We start from the raw sequence: 16,390 nt of genomic DNA on the forward strand, positions 1-16,390 counted from the left end.
GATGAAATAAACCTTAAAAAAGGCCCAAATCAATGGTTTTGTCTGTTGAGTGTTATATTTCTGATTCATAGCAAATGTGTCTCACTTCAAATGGGAAATTAATAAACTTGATTTACTGTGTGTTTATAGTGTGAACAATTTGGCGAAATGTAGCATTTTGTTTTCAGTTAGAACCAAACTGAATACCCCATTACTAATAGATCCCCCTCAGTACTATACAATTTCCCTTTGAAACATGACAAATATGCAATATCATTTTTATAGGATTTTAATATAAAAAAAACTGAACTGTAACCTTTGATTTGTCCTTCTATGCCCAGTTAAAGGTTGGCTATCGACAGAGAGAGGAGAGGAATGTATCTTTGCTTTTGTCTGTGAAGGCTCTGCTGCTGCCTGTCATCCATTAGAGACCATTAGTCACTCCAGAATGTGTTCACAGACGACCGCATTGTCTGCAACAAAGCGCGGCGGATTTCTGTTTCCCAATAACTACTTACTGAATGTACAATCATATTTTTGCTCATTAAGCCTTCATCTGCGTCTCTCCGTGAACATACAAAGAGAGACGGAAAGGAAAGCTGAACTTGTAAGCATCAAAGCATTTGTTTTGCAACTAATGGTCAATGCACCTCCGTCTGTTTTGCTGCTGAAGTACACAGAGATGACAGTTTGTGTGTGTGTGTGTGTGTGTGTGTGTGTGTGTGAGAGAGAAAAACAGAGAGAGAGATGTCTTTCAAACATCCGATTTCCCTAATCTCAGCAGAACTAACACAAAGTACCTTGAGACGTGACAATGTTATGAGTTTGCCAAAGTGATGCAGTTAGATAATCAGAACCGCAGTGAGGGCGGAAAGATGCCTCTTCTTATTCTGAGGGCTGATGACCGGGCTGAGGTTCGCCTGAAAGCAGCCATGACCGATCAGATAACAGAAAGCAAACGATCATAACACCAAAGCCACAAGGTCCTCTGTTCCCAAACACTATAATCAAAAAGGGTTAGAGCAAAGAGGGGAAGAGTCAGCTATGTCTAAAAAAGGAAAAAAAGCTCTATAGAGGGTGAGAAGAAGGCACATCATTGAAAAGGAAAAGTGAGACAGATGGAAGCTGCATAGAGAGAGAAGGTCAAATATGTCATGTTTCTTTTAAATTAAAAGCGACATTTTTATTCTGAGGGAAGACATTCTGTCAGCCGGTAAAACAGTCTTATTGAAAGTATGATGTTACATTCAATCATAATCTTTGAACCATTAATGAGTAGCAGGTTAATCCAATTTTAAAAGGTGTGTACGGAAATTCTCCACCAAATTATTTCCTCTCACCTCTCACTCAGAAGCTCCAATGAAAGACTCTTTCTACTTCACATTACCTTCTCCCAAACATCCTGCCAATTATTTGTGTTTTTTTAATTCAAAATGTCGCAAATCATACTGCACTGCAAAGCTATTTGACAACCTATGAGTGCTCCACAAGAACAGTCACAAAAACATGACACAACAACCTTTTTTTCCCTGCTGCAAGAACACATAGTAGTTAAGGACTTAGTATTTTGGTTATGTATCAAAATCGGACTACGTCAAATGTACTGTAATGGTGAAAGCTGCATGTGTTTCATTTTGATCATGGAACCATATAGAGCAAAATGGTTTAAGGCTCCAAAACATTATAAACAATGTGTAAAATTGACTGGCTCAATATGGGGATACGTACTATTATCTAACAGAGCTGCTGGTTTTTTTGACAAAGTACGTTGCCATAGCCACACTAAAATTGTAACAAATCACTGTGTACAACGTCGTAATTGTCGGCATCACAGTTTTTCACGGCTACTCTCCATCATTAAACGTGAGTGTGTGCATGTGTATGAAAGACATCTAAGGAAGGTTTTATTGTATCAGCATACGGAGTGTAATAAAATATTTCTCACTCACTTTAAGCCTATGATGAAAGCACATTTCACTTTGCTCTTTTATTTCCCTTCTCTCTTCCCACTCCTGCCCTTTCCTCTCCCATCATTTCCACTGGCCTCCCCTCCCCTCTCCTTACTCCCCCTTCTCCCTTCTCCGTGTCCCCCTTTCTACCCAGGGACAGTATGTATTAGTATAGAGCCTTGGCAGGTGTTTGCTCATTCAACTGACACACTTTTATAATGAGAAAAGTGCAAATTTCAGAATATACATTCAGCTGCATGTGTCTGGATGTGACTGTTCTCCTTTCCTTGTCAACAACCCATCTGGAGGCTTGAGCTTCTGTGTGTATGAGCGTGTGTGTGTGTGTGTGTGAGGAAGCGATAGAGAGAGAGAAGCCCCAGAATGCTATGTTTATTGAATAGCTTAATGTATATTCTGTATCTCAGCCTTTTCCTCAACCTCCATTACCTATTATACCTCTCCGAAAGGCACACCAGCTTTTTAAAATGTGCCATACTCCACACAGTAATTGGCTGTATGGAATGTGACAGAAATGATTTCCTTTCATCAGTTTCTACCTGCCATGCAGAGTTCAGTGGGACAGCTCCACCAGCCCCACTTCATTAAGTCCTTGTGTGAAGTGGGTCAGGGAGGAGACAGCTCTCGCCTATAGACCCCATTGTGTTTTGCCGAAGCATACATTTCCCCCCTCGAGCTCCAGAATAGAACAAATGCCTTCGTCTATGAGGATATTCATATTCTTTCTAGGATACCCTCTATGGCTATCTTTCAAAAGCGCTTGAAAGAAAATGGACAGTGTTTGTAGAGCAATACACTATCATTTTGATAACGCATAAAAAGACTCCTTAATTCTATTATAAAATATCGGTTCTTTCCCTTTTTACTCTGTGCTCCAGAACTTTCTCCCAGAAGAGAGAACGACTAAGCCTGTCACTAAGTGTAGGCTAATTATTCCCATTTGCCTCAGGTATTTTTCTGTACACCCTGCAGATGATAAGTGGCTCCACTAATAAAGACAGTAATAACTGGATATATTGCTTCATTTGACAATGTAGTCTCTTTCTCTCCGAAACCTGCTTTGCAGCTGAACAGAGAAAGAAACAAAGCTGACATTTACTTGACACCAGTTTCTCTGATCCACAACGACAACACCAATGACAACTATACAGATCTGTGCTTTTAATTATAATACCTGTCTGCACATTCAAAATGTCATCAAAAGAAACATTTGTTGTTTCTTTTTAAACTAAAGCTGAATGATATACTGAAACGCTGTGTGCGAAGAGAAGTGACAAAGAAACGCAGACGCAGAACGCTCAAGGTCAAAGAAAAGTTGTCTGTGTCTTTCAGAGGTGATAACTGCTTCCAAAAGCTCTCGTAAAATGCCTCCTTAATTCCTCCCCTTTATCCCACCAAGGCCTATATTCCGTCTCGTTTTTTTTCTCTTTTCCTTCCTCTCATGTTTTATGGTGCTTGTCTTGGGGAGAGGGGACTTGTTAGGGATCTTCGGAGATTTACAGTCAAGTTTTTTCTATCAGAGAGAACACCGTACCAATCTTCAGGCCGATATGAAAGGATGTTTCATAGAAGCACTCTTCCAGGAAATAAAATACAAAAAGACAGCTGTCTGAAAAATTGAACTTTCCTGCAAAGATTAAGTTTGGAGAGAGAAAGTTCTGCTATCTGTTCAATAAAAAACTCTGTCAAGCATTTCTTATTTTTGTATTTACTTTGGAAAACTTTTAAAAGCCTATCCCCTAAATTGCTCAGGCACAGATACTCTGAATGCATCAAAGCTCTCATGGCTGCATACTAGCGAGGTGGAATGCCTAACATTTCACATGCACACACGAATATGTGCGCTTACATACACACAAACACATGCTCACACAACCCAAAAACAGCCAGCAAATTGATTCAGACAGCTGAATATTTCACATGGGAGCACCCGAATAGCTTCACATTTAGCAGCTCAGGAGCCTTAAAAAGAGCAGTTGGCCCTTAGCTGCTCACCCAGAACACTAATCTTAATGTTTAAACAGATTCAATCAAACTGCAGATGGCACAGCGTGGGCAGACATGTCCACCAGTAGGCACTTTGGTAACTTTGCAAAAAGTATCATATACTATAATTAGAAATGGTTGCAAACACACATGGAAACAAGCTTCAAAAAGCAAGTTAAACGCCATGCATGTAACCACTTTTTTTTTTACGTGGAGGATCTCACTTTGTATGTCTAATAGGGCTGAACGATTAATCGATTCTAAATCTAAATCGCGATTTGAAATGATGCAATTATTAAATCGCAATTTTTTGTGTGTCAGTCATCCACACCAATCAGAAGTGGCCTATGATAGTAGGTGATAGACAGATTGATCCAATCACCTGCCAAGTATTTTTGAAATACTTTTCCAAATGGCTTCCAATGGAGCTTTCCTAGATGGTTTGGTGAAACAAACCATCTGAGTCAGGTTAGTAATGCTCCATCACATGTTTCACATCTATTACAGGGTGAATCTGAAACTGAAGCTTGACTTTAAAGCAACCCAACGGAAGTTTCATGTAAGTTTAGTTCTTTCACTCGTAGCTCGGGCTGCGGGGGTGCTAGAGACAGGAGCGCGTTGATACGACCTTCCTAGCTGGAGATATGGCCGCATTTTACAATAAACTTCCGTTGGGTCGCTTAAAAACAAATATCGCAAATCGAATCGCAATATCTGTCAGAAAAATCGCAATTAGATTATTTCCCCAAATCGTGCAGCCCTAATGTCTAATGCTTTGGAATTAATGTTTTTATTTGGTTGCATAATATATTGATGAACCATTGCATGGGCGTTGTGACTCACTGCGTTCAGACTGAAGGGAGATTCAGTCATCGTGACCTTTTTCATGGTCGGTTCCTTTTTCCATGAAACAGCATGAGCCGAGACCAAAAGCCGAAAGCAAGGCCGTTTCCACTTAATCTGAATCATGCATGACGTCATGCAAATGATTAAAATTAAAATGTGATAAATTGATTTGCTTACAGTGTGTGTAATAGCAGTTGGCTCATACATAATGTAAACACCAAGAATGGTATACAATTAAAAACATGTTTTTGATAATTCTTCCAAATTGTTAAATGTAACATTTTTATTTATTTTTTATTAGACTTTAAGAAACAGACATTTAAAGCCAGTAAAAAAAAATGATTAGTGTATAATGTAAACTAGTTGAAGAGATGCCACTACCATTCTGGAAATGATCTACTGAGATCAGAAAGAGAGACGGAGTAAAAATACAATCAGAACCCGAGGAAAGACAAGACTTTTGAAATATGACCTTGAAGAATGAACAAGGGCATTACTATTAAACTAGCAGTGTAACTGTTGTATTCCGCAGAGCCCCGGGATTCTCTCTGCCATGCTAAATCCAACCGCCCTTAATAAACTAACCAGTACATTTAGGTTGATTAATTGATTAGTTGATCGACAGAAAAATAATCACCAACTATTTGTTAAGTAATGGACTGACAAACACAAGACATGTTGAGACATGACCTTGGACTTTGAAACACTGACATAGACATTTTTAATTGTAAATAATGTATAATCCAATAAATATATATCATGCAGATTCATAGATAATATAAATGATTGTTAGTTGCAGCCCTACTGAAACCCTAAATGACAAATGTGTACAGCATCTTTTGCTTCCACACAATCACGTAAATTAGCCCCTCCTGGAACAAGACTATAACGCATTCAGGATTACCAAATGTGTGTTAATCTTACATTTAAGGATAGGTATATCACAATCCTGTGCCAGACCCAAGAAGGCAGAGGTGGAGAGATAATCAAAGAGAGAAGAACGGGATCAAGAGAGTAGGTTGAGAATGAAACTACGGGTGTTGGCGAGGAAAAGGGATGACAAAGGGTTAGCTAATTACAGTAACCATGTTGAATCAAATATTTTATTTAGCCAATGCTCTCACACGAGGAGACCATTCAGTAGGCCTGCAAATTTAGCCTGGAAAGTAATTACACATCGGTTCCTTCTCGTACGGGAATTAGGAATACATTGTAATTATGCCTCACTGCAAAATGTCTCCATCCAGGAAATAAAGCCATTATCAGGTCTTGAATTATATTGTAACCAAAAGAGCAATTTGTAAAGAGATATTAGCCTCTTTTGAATGTTATAAAAGAGAGAATCCCTCTTGCCCAGTGCTCATCTCTCTCTCGCTGTCGAGGCTTAAGTCCCTCAGTGGTAAGTGATGGAAAGGACACAATTGGCTACTTTCGGGACAATTACTTATTTGAAATTCAAACAACCCTTCACAGCCATCGAAGCACGTTTGAGAAGACGGAAGACAAGAGGAGTCTCTTTCATCCGACTAAACGTCTTAGAGGTGAGCCTCAGCTCTCACATTCAACAACAACAGAGGCAGAACCGGCACCACTCAAAGGACCGTAATGGAGTCAGTTTCTGCATTTGTCTTTGAAAAACAATATGTTTATGCTAATGCTCTGAGGCTGAATTTAATAGAGGATGTAAGTGACACTCTTTGAGATGAAACACATGCACACGCAGGCACATGTGCACAATCAACAATCTGTTGAGTTAGGTCAACAAACATCATAGAGACAAGACAATGGCCTGCTTCTATATTTCATAAAACAAAATGTATTGTTTCAATGTATTTTTTTCAAAATACTGCAATGACATTTTAGCATCAGTTAATATACATTTGTTTACAGCACCTATGTGGAGTCAATCAATAACCTTAAATAATGTCATATATAGACTGTATCAAAACATGTCTTGTACCTTGCCATAAGGAACAAACACATATCATTTAAACTACTTGTACCAGAGCAGAGGATGCAGAAAGTTGGCAAGTTGAGGATGTATTTTTGAGCAACTGTGTGCTTGCCTAATCCCCATCTTCTTCTTCCCAACAGGCAGCAAGGAAAATTAATCTGAAACCTACTGTGCTCAGAGGCGTTTGCAGCTGAGACATCTTTCCTTTCTCACACTGCCAGTGGCACTTTGGAAACACTCACCATCTCAGCACTCCCATCAGCATGTGCATCTGAAATTTGCCACGTTCAGCAGGACAAATCCCAAAGCACAAAGACCCGTGCACACGGACACATACACATGCATGCACACCAACAACCAGCCCAAAACAGCATAGCAATTCAAAGGTCTCAGTAGTACCCCTTTGCTTTTCTGATAATAAAAGAGTCCTTGGCTGCTTTTTCACTTCCAATCTCTCTGCACCGGAAATGTCATGAAATGCAGCCCTAAAACCGACCCCTGGTGTGATATGGAATAACCTGCAGAGAACATCAACTGTTGAATTTGATGTTCAATGCAGTGGCTCTTTCCGGTAAGTGAAAATGTAAATAGCTGAAAATTGAAATGATTTGCATGCATTCACTCTCTGCATGCAAAAATACATACAAACCCGGACACACACGCACGCAGACACAAATACACAAGTGCAAAGCAGCCCAATGGGCAGGCGGATAATGGAAGAAGACTCTGTAAATCCCATATGTGCTTAATCCGGACACTTACAAGAGAGTGTGATTCATACTCTATTACACTCAACTAATACAGCCGAGAGACGCACAGGGCACAATCATTTCGGCAGGCATGAACCAACAAAATAACACCCATGAATCCTCTTTATGGGGACTCCACTGAAGAGGGTGTGAAAGGTCGGGGATAAAGCCTTTGTACTTATTAGCCATTAAAACATTGGTGCCACACCCACAGCATGTGTGTGTATTTGTTTTTGTGCATTTCTGTGTGTGTGTGACTGTGTGCAAAAATGAAAGGGCTTGTATCTGTTTAATGGAAGGAATTTCTCTGCAGCACACTGCAGATCTACAGTATATATATAGTGTATATAAGTGTTGAGAGAGAGCTTGGTGTCTTTTCTGCAGATCACTTTATTCTCTTAGGAAGTGGGTTTTGAGGTGGATGAGGTTGTTAATTGTATATAATATATAACAACTTCTTTAGTTAATTTATCATACTTTATATTAAAGGGGCCCCATTGTGCTTTTTATTTTATTTTCTCTTTCGTGTAGTGTGGCTAAACTCCCTGTGTTCCCTGTCTCTCTCCAAAATGACCCCTGTCACGGCCCGTCCACACAGCGGCTTTGGAAAAAGCTTGCCGGCGGGCGTGTCTGAAGCTCGACCAACAACAAATCACATGAATCTCCCGCCCCTGAGACACAAGCAGCGGTTTGATTGGCTAGAGCTTGTACTGGCATATGATTTGATTGGCTGACGCTTCCACCGAAAATTTCAGAAGCTTCAAAAGTTGAACATTGCTCAACTTTTGAAGCCTGAGATGCCTGGAAAGCTCCGCTCGGCTTCCCACAATGCAGTTCGGCGAAAAGTGAGGCAAAGTGACGTCACCCCATTCAAAGTGAATGGGCAGAAGCGTTGGAAGATTTTTTTACCGCTGCTGTGTGGACGTACCGTCAGGGTCATTTTAGCTTAATTAGTGTTGCATTGGTTCATATTGCAAAGTGTTGTAAATGAACACATTTGAACTATCTAATTGAGTAAACCCATTTAGCCTGTCTCATTAATTTTTATATCATTTGAAATTGAGTCAGATTGGTCAGGGTCCACTATTGTGGCTCTCCCCTTTGAAAACCTAACATCCATTGTTCCTATTTTTTGGCTACAAAATCCCACTTGAGTGTGCTAACCGCATTATGCTGTCTTCATTAGTGTGAAAAATACACCACCACAAGCAAGGTAGAGTCCAATGCCAAATCACTGTTTATCCTGCACTACAAATTGTGAACTTATATGAAACCCATTTAATGCTCTCACACCATCAGTTACACACAAGGCCATTATGCTGTACCATCCAAGGCTTAGGTGATTAGCTTTGTTCTTTTAGCTAAATTCGTATTCATACTGCACTGTGTGCTTGAGGCAGTACGAGATAAGTACTGAAGGATTGCAGTGAAGGGCACTTGCACAACGTGGTGAATGGTTGACTTTGAGAGTATTTTGTCTGTTTCTGATCTTCTAACTTGATTTTAACAATAATATTAAACTTTTCAGTCGTTTTTTACTCAGATAGAAAATGATAGAAAACCTAGTTTGATCCACCAATGTCTTTCTATGGGATGATGTCAACATGCTCCAAGGCTTTCCCTGATCATGAGAAGGATATAAATCAATAAGAGCAATAACAAAAGCTTTGCAGCAATCTACAGTCGCCTGCTCCTTGATCTTAAAATCCAAAGAAAGTCAAATGGACGGCACACCTACAGACAAACCAAGAAGCAAACTAAACAACAGAAAGCACTCAAACTGTTAATGGTAGGTGATGTGTGTAAGGTTGATGGATCAAGTGAACAATAATAGTAGCTATATACAGTCCATCCCAAGAGTTTGCCTCTTTTTCTATATACCTTCAACAAACTTGCTGTTAAAAGGGAGCACAGCCAGGAAAACACAGACACAGATGCTATGACACAACAAAAAAAGCGGCTTATTCAGGTGACAAACACAGGGGAACACAAGGAGCTTTTCAGGTTGCTTTCCAGCCTAAAATAAAACCTGTTTTTGTGTGTTTTGTGCATTTCTCAACTACCACACGCCTTACTCGGGAATACTTTGTAAGACTGCATCTGTTGTGCGGCTGCTGCTGTCTGTCAAACTCCCAAACGTACCTTTCTTGTCTCCAAAGAAGAGGGTCTGCTGTGCTGGGTTTGACCACTGGAGGGAGGTGTTGTCATTATACTCCACACGGCAGGTCATGTTCACCGTCCCACCCTCCGTCACCGTCATATTCTGAACCAGAGGGTACTGACCGCTGATGCCTGTAACATGACACATAGGAGAAAAGCGTAAGAGGAGATGAGGATGCATCAGGAGGAAGAGAGAGCGAGAGCGTCACTGTGGTAGAGAGAGGGAAACAGATGGTAGATTTGGGATTGCTTGATTTGTAGGGTTGCTTTGTTAATCAAATGTGCTTTAAATACATTTCTGATGATCCAATGAAGTTAAAAATGATGACGGTAAACTAAAAAGTAATGTGTTTTTACCCAGAGTGTTTTTAAAATATCTAAATAAATGAAAAAATGGTTTCTATCACTGGAGGAGCAATTCAGCTCCTCTGAATACAGGACTAAGACAGGAGGTCTAGTTAATGTCTTTGCAAAACCCCTACCATCCTTATTAAAAAGCTAATGTTCAGCCAGGATACTATACTGTGTCACTACTGTGTGCTAAATTGGACCCTAACATAGGACACAAAGGGGGCGTTTAGCCAGCGGTACCATCCCTGAAACCTCAGCTACACAGGGAAGACCAATTAAAAAACATTCTCAGTGGACTTGTGTGTGCACATGTGGGTTTGTGTGGGTGTAAGGCCTGCATCCAATGAGGGAAACAGAAAGATAAACACAGTTATATAATTGGGTGTGACCTCGAACTCCGAGTAGAGCTAGTTTTTAGCATCATGGACACGTCGCTTTTTGCAATTGGTTTGTCAATAGCAACCTGGCAGTTTTCAGGACAGCTCACATATGTGTGTGTGTGTGTGTGCTTCAGTTCATGGATGTGTGTGTGTGTGAGAATGGCTGTGAGCAAGTAAATAATAATAACCATCAATCTATCCCTGTCCCTATACCCAGAGGACAAGTTTTAAAGAGTGTGTGAGTAAAGGCTTAGGTAAGAAAGATTATTCATCCCAAGCTAACTTTCTCGTCGTATACCAAGACCCCCCAGGATGGGATCATAAAGCAAAGAAAAGAAAAGAAAAATAATCATACATTGAAAAAGAAAAAAAAATCTCAAATCCATTCCTGTCTGATCTGTTTAATACCTTTCCATTCAAATACTGCCAATGTATTAGATCTCATTCAGCAGGCACATTGTGACGTCTCCCTCACTTCAGTTAATGACTGCACAGGTAAGATAAACAAACCCTTAAATAGCGCTTGCCTGCAGACAAAGCAGGTGAGGCAAACCCCACCACTGACAGACCTGCGGTGAAGGACGTGTTGAGAGGAGAGAGAGTGAGGTGAAGGAGGGGAGGAGAGGAAGGGAGAGGCAAGTCAAGGAGCATGGGTCATTTCCAGTGTTGATTAAGGCCTCCCGAGGTTAATCATGCGTGTGAGAGATAGAGAGGGAAGAGCAGGCAAACGGAGGAAAAATGGATCTGAGCAATGGGAGGCTAGGAAAATGTTTTATTCATGAAAGTTTTGCATGAGGCATGATCTGCCAACGGTTTACCGTTCTCCTGCGCCTGCCCTCGCTCTCTTTATTACTTCCTCTCTTTAAATCACTTACTTTTTTCTCATTTTTCTCACTCACGCAGTTGGGCGACATGCAGCCCACTGTGAAACATTTTATTCCCTTTGTGCTGGTCACAAAGGGAATTTAATGGTTAGCTGCCATACCCAATGGTGGAAATGATGATTTTTTTTGTGTGGGTTCTGAACAATATGATGCAGTGTATCATTTTAGTTCATGACTGCAACATGTTATTGAAAATGGATACATTCTGGGGTTATTATGGCTTGTTGTATTGCCAATCCTGTACTCATCCCTGAATATATAATCTTCTAATTAAATATCAAAATGATATAATTCAAAGAACAACAACAAGAAAATATGACATTTAGGTGATTCAATGTTACACCAAAGGCTTATTTATGCCCCTTTGGAAAACAGATGCTTCCAGATGTTTAACCATCTAGATTGTCTTTGAAACAAAAATATTACGCCAACATTTAAATTGTAAATAAATATATGTAATGATTTATAGCACATATTATGATGTAGATATGTCAACAATATCTCTTCCGTTTTCTCACAGTTGAAGTTGTGGTACTGCAGACAGAATGAGATCACTGCTATGTGCACTACAGGTGACACATATTTTAGCATCCATTAAATCAAACTATACGTTTACATAATAATAACTTCTTGATGTGTTCTCCTCTCCCCTCACTGGCACTTGTCCCTACACAGAGTTACAATAGTCCGGGGATCCCGCTGAAACACCTCCATTGGGACTGAAAGGGCCAAAGGGGCCACCATGATGGTTATATTAGAACAGTGCAGTGCTCTGTGTGCCTAATTGGCCAATGGAGTAGGTTCTCCCATTCTCCCCTCTGGCCACCCAGACCTGATTTAAATGTATCTCCTGAGGGAAAGAGGCAGCTGTTCTCTTCTGATTTCCATGTCTATATTTAGGTCCTTCCCTCACTTCACCTCCACGCTTTCTCCTACTTTCAGTTCCTTGCTCTCTTTTCCAGTTCACATCCATTCTACTCAATTCCCTTTTCTTTATTCCTCTTTCTCTCTCTGTGGCACGTTTCCTGCTTTAGTTGATCCCTGAAGGGTGGCATTTCCACTTTCTTTGTCTCTGATTTTCATAGTATCTCTGGCTCCATAGTCTTTCCCATTTATCTTGATCCTACCTCCTTTCTTGTGCTTAATTTGGCCCTATCTCTCATGGAGAGTGAGGTCAGTTTAATTGCCCTCCACTTTGACTGACATGCCAAGCCTAAGCCGGGTCAACAACGTCCTCCTGTGCATGGCATTATGAGGTAATGACAAAATGAAATTGGCTTTGCTTTATTAGGTTTAATTTGATCGTATATGAGTCACCGTTAATGGCATATGCTATAGAGCAATGCAAAGCTTCATTTTCTAGGATGATGACCATTGCCATGTGGGTCACAGCTGCCTTGAAACATATTATTTCCTCTAAATTGTCACACTTTATTCTTCACACACCTGTCTCTGTAGATCTGAATCTTCGATTTAATGGGACCACTCGGTACCCTCCTATACCCAGTGTATAAACTGGCTAATAATCAAGGCTGGCAGCAAAGCTTCCCCACAATCCTTTGGACTTGTGCCTCTCTGCACACAAAGAACTGAATCCAATAGTTTTCAACAGACCAATATATTACTTATGCCAAAATCAGATGCCTGTGCTGCCAGTAGAGATCTTCACAGAGGCGCACTCAGACAGTACCTGTTGCCAAAGCTAACTACCGGACAAATAATACCGATAACAGTATACCGGATGCTTCCTGTCTGCGATCCGACATGACCTTTCAAGCAAGAGCAGCGGAGTCTACTAACCTTTCTTATTTAGGCATTCAAGAAGCAGAGAAAAAGAGAGAAATGCAGGCAGACAGACGGACAGCCTGGAGCTACTGACCTTTAAACCAGGACTGGAGCTCAACTGAGCTGTAGAGCTATGATGTATGGGCCGGGAATGCAGGATTACTAAATGGATCGAGGCGGTGCACAGTTCTGATTAGACGATTCACCTTTTAAGCCAGTCAAACATCAACCTTATAAGTGCAGTCTCGGGATTTCATCACTGTACATTTGAATGAAAAGGATTACGCTTGTTTTCAACCTGCCATAATTTCAATCGGATATGAAATCACCAAAGAAATCTCAGAGATCTGGGAACACAGTGATGTGGATGTATTGTTGCAAAAGCTCAGAGTGCTAAGAAAGTCAGGCAGGTTGTAATAAAGTCAACAGTAGGTAATCCAGAAAGTAAATCTTACTTATAGTGCTTTATGTCATTACCTGCACCACAGTTTGTACGTTTGTTTGTTTGTTGGCTTGTTTTGTTGTTTGTCAGCATGTACGAAACAACAACTTCTGGCTCGATGTCAGGGAACTTGGTAGATGAATGAGCCGCGAAATGCTACATATGATACATTTTGCAGTGTATCTAAATCACGGCGCTGGCATCTGTCTGCACCCCATGCATTCTGTGTTGTCTATAATTACTTAAAGAACACTATTATGAACACATGCGGTTGTTTTTTTATCAATTAAATCAAGGGGTTAATAATCGACCCCAAAGTGGTTCACTGTTCCCAATGCATTCCACTCAGAAGATCATTCATGCGATACAGAAGATAACATAGGACATGACAGCTTTGCCGTGACCAGTTAGTGTCTGTAAGGTTACACAGGTGGTTTCACAGCTGGATATATAAGCTTCTCAGACTGAGTGATTCACAGAGTGTCAGACAGCAGGGTGGCCCCGTGATTGGAGACAAGGTCGAGAGTCTGATCTGCTCAAGAGCTAGTGTGAATTCATCATGTATTCTGTCACGGTGTCCTTGAGGTGGATATCCACAATTCTTCACTTGTTCAGAGCATCAGAACACCTTTGAAGACACATATAGACACCGCCAATTTTTAGCCGATGGAACACAACATGTTGTTAGTAACTTCCCGTAACAGAAGCTAACATATCAGACGGATGCGTCATCACCCCCTCGCTCTGGGACTCTCCCTCCCACTGTGACGATTTTCACACAAACACCTTCCCTTTTTTCTCAGGAACATGTCATACACACAGTCTTCTGACCTTTTTCACAGTCTATCAACATGCGTCCCGATTCCAAGTTGTATCTCAAATGTGATTTACCAATGTTTCATAATGCTTTTATTCCCCGGAAAATCAGCGTCCAGTATTCACCAGGAAATTAAATGACACAGCCTCTGTTGGGAAATAAATCACAAACCTTATATCTGCCTAGATATTAAAAGCATTGGATTTCCACAGTCTCCTATATTGGAAGCCAAATCCGCTCATAGCCATATTCTGCCATTCAGAAGGAAATAATAACTGTTTTGTTTGGCAAAGTGATTGCAAAAAATGTCATCTTGACATTGTGGAAAATGGATTCTGTAACCATATGATTCTGGTAAAAATAAATGCCAAATATATTACATCTGGAGAGATTTTAGCTTTGTTAAATATGATCAAGGACTGTGTACTAAAACATTTTTGGGATAAAGGTCTAATGGGGGTTTCATCCACTGCAGACATTGCTGGGTATATTACTTTGACTTCTACTATGCAGATATACATATATATCTTTTGAAAGAATGCGGCGTTGCTTTGTTTTTAATTAAATTATTCAGGATGTGCTTACTTATTGGTGTTTTCCTTTATTCATTTGTATGAATATATGAACAAACAAGAAGTTTGTTCATATTTCAGCTACTCTATGAAAAAAATATAAACTCAAACTTAAAAAAACAGTAATCCTTGATATATCTATGGATATATGCATTTCCCATGACAACCTCAAAATTGTTTTAATGGAGATACTATCTGAATATGAAATCATGTGGAGCTCATGCTGCAACTAACTGATAACATACAATCAAGACAAGTCATGAATAAATGTATATAATATATTCCATTCAGACACTATGCTGGGAGAATTGGTAATAACACAAAATGATTTTCAGTTACAATGACCTTTAATAAACTGAACCACAGGAATTAGAAATATTAATATAAATAACATTATTACTATGCAAATAGCCATAAATTGGGTTCTCTTCTTTCTGGCTCTCATAACGGAAAAGATAAAGCTCCTATTTCTCTGCTTTGTTATGTTTGTTTCTGAAGTGAACTGTATGTTAATTTCTGTGTGTGAGCACATTTCCAATCTAAACTGGCTCTTTTGACGGTGATAAGACTCCTGCTGTGAGCAAATTGAATGCAACCCCTGCAGAGGGTGGAGCTACCTTTGTATTCAGCGCTGGTGTACAACTACCTCAGGACAGTCATTTCTGATCTGCAGATATGAAATTAATTAACCGGCACCAGAGAGGCTGGCTATGGCAGTGCTGTTGTCATTTACATACAGTAATTAGACCGGGCAGCTGTTGGAGCTGCCAGCACAAAGTTGATGTCAAACTCAGCAACTAAAGTCAGATCAACAAAATATCACCTCCTTCTCCAAGGAGATATTAGGTGTTGTTTAAGCACAGCATGACACAGAGAAGGCAGTTTGGTAGGAACCACGAGCTGTCAGAGGGGAGAGTGACATCTTTTTGGCTTGTTTTTGAGGTCGCAGGAAGATATTTCTAGTCGCATCTGGGGTGTGAAAGGGGTAACAGACGTTTATAAGGCGATGACAAATCCTCCAGGTAGGAATGTCTCCTTTGATAGCACCTTCTTGTTCGAACAAAGCACTACAGGAAATAAACATGCCAGAGCTCACAGGAGTTTTTCCCTCTGTTTATTTTTTGCAAAAACACACACACTAATTTCAAATCTGTGACCACAGGCCGATATCATTTACCCATCATTCCTGCCATTGATTCAGCCACATGAATTCAAAGGTCTGAAATATAAACTTCTGCAACTTCTGAGTGTAAGCTGCAGCTCAAGCTCGATCAGGCCAGAATGGCGAGCGATCTCACTCTCCTCTCTGAACCAAGGGCAGACATCTCATGGTTTTACTGTATGTCAGGAGTAAAGCTGACCTTCAAGAATACTTCATACAGTGCCATCTTCCAGCTGGTAAAAGAGAGCAGAATAAGATGAGAGCAAATTCTAGTTAGGATAAGGACAGAGTACATTTTTTGACCGATAGGTGAAGGAGGGGGTAAACAAGTGAGGCAGATGCAGAAATGAATAATA

The 16,390-nt window shown here is 40.3% G+C and overlaps 1 protein-coding gene across 3 annotated transcripts in view; it reads right to left on the reverse strand.

The window, feature by feature from the left end:
* cadm2a (cell adhesion molecule 2a) overlaps positions 1 to 16,390 on the reverse strand; it is a 200,989-nt gene that overhangs the window by 41,878 nt on the left and 142,721 nt on the right. For all 3 annotated transcript variants that reach the window (XM_034140127.1, XM_034140125.1, XM_034140126.1), the window contains one exon: positions 9,624 to 9,773. In XM_034140127.1, the coding sequence (XP_033996018.1) occupies positions 9,624 to 9,773 (150 nt within the window). The remainder of the gene's footprint in view (positions 1 to 9,623; positions 9,774 to 16,390) is intronic.

Source organism: Trematomus bernacchii, unplaced genomic scaffold (assembly GCF_902827165.1).
Source record: "Trematomus bernacchii unplaced genomic scaffold, fTreBer1.1, whole genome shotgun sequence".
Lineage (NCBI taxonomy): Eukaryota > Metazoa > Chordata > Actinopteri > Perciformes > Nototheniidae > Trematomus > Trematomus bernacchii.